Source organism: Neurospora tetraspora (assembly GCF_033439725.1).
Source record: "Neurospora tetraspora strain CBS 560.94 chromosome Unknown B0H65scaffold_2, whole genome shotgun sequence".
NCBI lineage: Eukaryota > Fungi > Ascomycota > Sordariomycetes > Sordariales > Sordariaceae > Neurospora > Neurospora tetraspora.
Window position 1 is genome coordinate 3,317,831 of NW_026944384.1, and position 5,986 is coordinate 3,323,816.

A 5,986-nucleotide genomic window follows, 5' to 3' on the forward strand; every position below is an offset into this window, starting at 1 on the left:
GGATCTTAAAGTCGAGGTAGAAAACATTGCTTCTATTTAACGCATTGACGGTAATAATTTAGTATTAGAATTGTATAGTCTTCGAATCCTTATTATTACTTAGGAGGTTTTGAATATTGAGTAGTATATTCGCTATATAAAGTATAATTCTTATTCTTCGACGAAGATGCTACTCGACTTTCTAGAATAGTATAAAAGCTTATATGGCATCGAATACTTTATCGATTATAACCCGCTCTTTCTCAATGAATAGAGGGTAGCGCGAGTATTCTAGACTTTCGATTAGTATATAGAAATATAGAAGAAGAATCCCCATATTTTACTAGTCGATAATATGTATAGGGTATTATTACCCTTATTAATTCAATTATTTTCTAATTTAAATGCTCTTTTACTTAATTGCTCTTATAGGGTTTAATTAATTAACCCCTTTTTTTTCCTTATAGGTTAACCACTTTAACCTTCTCCTCTTTAACGTTATTAGTATCGATACATTTAGTTATAATTTTAATATCGCCTTTGGTCTTTCGAGCAGGGAGAGGTAAAAAGACTTTAAATAGTAATTCAATTACTTAAAGAAGCTCTAAGAGGATTACGAAATTCCTAACCCTGTAGTACTTATTACCAACTTTGATAAAGAATTCAAGAAGGCCGCTATTGCTACCTACCTAGACGTACTATACCAATTCTATATATAGTACGTTATAAAGAACGTAAACTACTATATTAAGAAGAAGTAGGTGTAGCCGTCCCCTAATAGTGGTAATAGCAGTAATAATCTTGCCCCCGGTACTAACCTATTAAATCTCATACTAATTATCTGGGATTTAGATGGCTATAGTCCTAATCCCTCATCGTACCGAGGCCCCGCGGCGGTTAACGACAATAAAGCTAATAATAAAGCTGGCGATAGTAATATCGGTAATAATAACGAATACGTTAATAATAACCTAGAGGAAAATAATCTAGAAGAGGTTAATAATACCGCCGCCGCTAACTACCTTACTTAATAGTTTAACGATAGGTAAGAAGTTTATAAAGTAGTTAACGAGCCGGCAATTGAAGCTATCGTTCTACGCCATCGTAATATACTAGCCTTTAATCCTATTCATCGATTCTATTTAAATACGTACGAAAGCTTTTAAGCGTCTTGGAAATAGGTAGTTTATGCGGATAACGATAATGACTTCAAATAAGTATAGTATTTAATGACTTATAAATTTAAACAATGGATTCGTACATTAACCCCCTTCCTCTCTACAATATATTATATACCTTTTTCGCTAACTATTTATTTATAACTCTCCTCGCTTACTTTTATAAATATTACCTCCTATAGATTAACGAGTTTAGGAATTACGCCGTTCCAAAATATAGGAACTTTAGCATTAGGGTAATTAACTAAATCGAATTTGCATATAGAGCTATTAAACGCCTCCTTAAGAACCGTCTTTCCTCTTTAGATTAACTATACGAGTATATACGCTCTACCTACCGCTTTTAAAGAGAAGTATTCAAATTACAATGCGCTATAACGAAGTAATCGTACTTATATAAGTATAAGAGGGTAGGGATATTTAATAATCTGGTATTGAAAGTACGTAAAAATGTAGTCTTTTATTATTACCCTTATAAATTAACTTTTTTTCTTTTTTTTTTTTTTTTACATAGGTGGCGCTATATACCCTCAAACTTATATAGTACTAGTACCGCTATATTTATAACGATTGGTTAAGAGATCGTCGTTAAGACTTAAATATTAATTATAAGAAGGTATTTATAGTTTAGTATAGTTTACCCTATAAATACTTTATATTAAAGTTATTATAGATAAATCCACCTTTAGTATTAGCTATAGAAGATATAAATACGTATTAGTAATTAAAGTTAAACAGCGGTATAGGGTTGACCGAGGTTGAGCGGCGTACTTATACTATTTAAAACCCTACTTCTTTACTTAGCTGTCGTTGAAAAGCGGTTATCCCCGATCTAAACCTTATTGATTATATACGTAGAGTATTGGGACGAGACCTTATAAACCCGGAAGTTTTCGAACTACGCAATCTCGAGGGTAATTAAGGCCTTGCTTAGCCTATTTAGCCCGTTGCCACCGCGTTTATTGATTGCGATTAGTATGATAACCGCCGTGTACTCTCTTACGACGAGCTGCCCCGCCGGGCAATATAGCGAAATACTTAGAGAGAAGGGAGGAGGGGAGGTATATAGAGGGCGTTTCGTACCCGCAACGTTATTTAAGAGGATTTGTAGCGAGCCGTTGCTGAGGCAATTAATATTACGGCTAATAATATAACTGAGATTATTATAGCACGGTTTATACTAGCTTTAACTTTAGCGCCTTTTCTAATACCCCCGCAAATAATTCTAACTCCCTCACCCTCGCTTTTTTATTAATTTCTAGTTCCCTTATAGAGAATTCTAGCGCCCTCCCTATCTCCTTATTCCTAAGTTTAGTAATAGCCGCTAGTTTAGTAATAGCTATCTCGCGGCTATATGCCAGCTCTTATTAGTTCTAACCAATTTAGTTATAGAGTGCTAGCGCCTATTAGATAGTTAATACTAATGCCCTCCTAGCTAAATTGGAATTTCCTTCCCCCATCTAATTAATAGTAGGGAAGTTTATAGGCCTAGATTATATTAGCAACGTAGATAGGACCGCCCTTAGTACCTTACTCCTAGTATATAGGGGCTCTCTAGTACTCTGGGCAGCATTTATACGGCGGGTATTAAAATTAGAGTAGGTATGTATACTTTGGGTAGCGAGTATAGCAAGTGTAGCAAGTATAGTATATGTAATAATAGGGCTAATATGGAGGATAGTAGTATTATTGGCAACTATAGTATTAATACCCTTAGTAGTAGATAATTGATTAGATTGATGACTTTGAATACTTTTACGTAAAAAAATGACGACGACGACATAGATCTAGCAATGCGCGGGCATCGATTATATAGCCTCAGTTGTATACGGTGTGCTGGGCTGGGCTGGGCGGCTGGGCGTGTTGACTAAGCATAAAAGTGGGTTTAGTCTATACCCAGCTACCGATTTCGCTTTTCAATGAAAAGTTTGAGCCGATCAGGGCCATAGCGCCGTGAACTTTGTGATGCATTCGCTAAGTGGGTGCAGTGATCGTCCGAGTTGAAATTGGTGTTGTAGCTATCGTGTAGTCGCCTGGTCCTTCGAAAACTGAGCCGCAAGCCCGCAAGCCTCGTGATCTCGATGATCCTGTCAACAAGCACAAGATCCCTCCATCTCGATCATCCAAAATGCCAAGGTTGCAGCCCGTAGGAGCAGTTCGCATTAGCGTTGTTGCAGTGGTGAAGAGACGGTGAGGTGAAGATGCCAGACTCACGAACGGCCGGGGAGTGGGACGGGAACTGGACTTCCTCTTGTCGGGCAGCCAGTTTCGCTCGATTTCGCTGTGGAGCTCCTTCATGCGTTGAATCCCTTTTTCAATCCGCCCTGCCTTCCACTTGCCCTGAAAGTTGCCTACTGTGTCAGCTCCTGCCCCTTGTGAAAGGTATTGACGCGTCACCGATACGATCGGCGGAGACGAAAGAAGCGCTTGTGGAAAGGTCAAAGGCCGTCGACTCCGCAAAGCGAACTTCATGGAAGCTACGACGGTTGCAACAAGGCAGGTCACTTCCACTTTCGCCGTTGGCTAATGTCTTGGGTCTTCGTCGGAGTGGGGTTTGATGGTTGCCTTGAGGCCCGCGGCTGATCATGGCCGTTGAGAGTTGAAATTGGTTATCCAGAATCTTGGGGCAGGAGCCCGAGTGTTTTAGCGTAGTGTAGCGTACTTACCTCAAGGACGGGATTGGAGGTTGGCGATAGATCAACCAGAAATAATGAGAGAACCGCCCCAACCAAATGTAACGGCGAGATAGACGAGACAGCGCTTGGCCCAATGAAGGAGTCGTGATATTTCGATCGGTCGTTGTTGATGTAAGATCCCGGGCAGTTCAACAACCGATGCGGTACGTACTGTACGTACGTTACAGCTCGAGAGCATAAATACGTATGTAATATGTACGGGTACCGCGCCTGCCGTGACATGTAATGTATCTGTAGATGAAATGGCTGATGGTGGAGTTCAATCTGCCCATTTTTCGCAACGGCAATCGCACCCGAAAGTAGATCAATCGCGGTCCATCTCGACAATTGCCCAGCCCGTGTCTGAAAGGTCGGTTTGAGATACTGCTTTTTCTCGGTCGATTTGGTTTTACTCGTTTTTAGGCTAGCCTTCTTATAGTAAAGTCGGCCCCCATCTACAAGCCAGAGTGGGTATATGAACGTGGCTATATAAGGGGTCTATATAAGGGGTATATAGGGGTGCCTAATTCCTTAGTAAAAGAGGGGGTTCTAGAGACTGCCAACTTTCTAATTCTTATTAATTTCATCGTTTTATCCTTTTTATATATTTACTAATAATACTAGCTATTAAAACGACGATATTTTCAACCCCCCCCCTATAAAACTATATTTTGTATTAACCTTAGAACTATTGATATTATTTGTATGTAAAAATCTATATAATTGATATTACTAATTAGATTTAATTTTCTATCCTTTTTTTCCTTATAAATATGATAAAAGACTTTGAAGATACTAAGGTATTTACTATTAACGACGAATATAATATTATCTACTGGCAACCTTCTTTCCCTAAATTTATATATATTATTAGTTTATCTTTTAAAAGCGGTGGCTATTATTTTAATTAGATTCGAAAATAGTAAAGGGATATTATTAAAGAATATATTTTAAATAAGAATTATTTAATTAAATACTGCATAAAATCAAAAGGAAGGCGATAATAAAATTATAATATATAAGGTATTAAGAAAAAGTAGTAAGAAGATAAAGTATTTATGTATGTAAAAAAGATTATCGTTATTAAAAACAAATTGGATTAATATTGGTAATAATGTTAATGGAATAAAATTGGCGTTTTTGAGTTTTTTTCTTCCTCTTTAATATCGACCTCCTTATTATTTATTTTTATCTCGGTTATAATAAGAGCTTTATTATTAATTATTTTAAATTTAATAATAAGTTTAACCTTTTTTTACTAATTAAAATTTATAACACGTGACTGTTTATAGAAGGCCTTTAATTAAAGTATAGTATAATTATTATAAATTATATTTAATTTGTTAATAGCAGTTTCCCCTTCCGGCCCTAATTTAAAGTAATTATTAATAATTTAGGTATTATTAGTATTTTAATACCTAAAAAAGTCGATATCCTTCTAATTAATACCTTTTATTTTAATTTTTTAATTTTTTAAACTATTAGAGTAAATGGATAAATTATAATCGATAAAAGATTTCGTTACTAAATTGGAATATTTAGCTTTTAAAAGGTTAATAGCCCGTATAATAATATAGGTAAATATAATCCTCTTCTTAATGGGAATCTACTTATCGAAATTATTATTAACCGTTTATTATTATTTAATATATTCATTTCATACTTTGAAAAGGTAGGCCTTAATAGATTTATTAATATAAATATCGAAGGGTTATAATAATAGAGTAAGGCCGCTAAAGATTAAAGCTCGGTTAATACTATATTTATCGAAGGTATCGAAGATATTTTTTATTTTATAAAAGCCGGCCGTATTTATAATTAATAATACTTTATTGTTTTTATTTCCTACCTCTTTATATAATTCTTTATTAATCCATTTAATTATTAATTTTTTATTATTACAAACCGTCTTATTAAATTCGATTATTACGCTTTTATTATATTAATCGGTTTTACTTAAATAAATAAAGGGGGTTGATATTAGAATAAAAGAGATAACTTAAATAAAAGAAAGATTTCTACTTTATTCCTTTTATCTTTCTTTGTTTCCTATAATTAAGTAGGGAATATACTATTTACCCGCCTCTACCTATATTATAACTTATTTGCCCGTAGGTAGTAGGTAAAGGATATAGTACTAGTTTATCCTTCCGT

General features: G+C 35.1%; 1 protein-coding gene across 1 annotated transcript; it reads right to left on the reverse strand.

Moving 5' to 3' along the window:
* Nucleotides 1-2,826: 2,826 nt before the first annotated feature.
* On the reverse strand, nt 2,827-3,741 carry B0H65DRAFT_109989 (uncharacterized protein). Its single transcript, XM_062820559.1, has one exon. It carries the CDS (start codon nt 3,627-3,629, stop codon nt 3,132-3,134), a length of 498 nt encoding a protein of 165 aa, XP_062684483.1. The 5' UTR covers nt 3,630-3,741; the 3' UTR covers nt 2,827-3,131.
* Between the last annotated feature and the right edge of the window lie 2,245 nt (nt 3,742-5,986).

What these genes read in the sequence shown, in the direction of transcription:
- B0H65DRAFT_109989 (XM_062820559.1), bottom strand. Translation starts at nt 3,629, where the DNA reads ATGAAGTTCGCTTTGCGGAGTCGACGGCCTTTGACCTTTCCACAAGCG.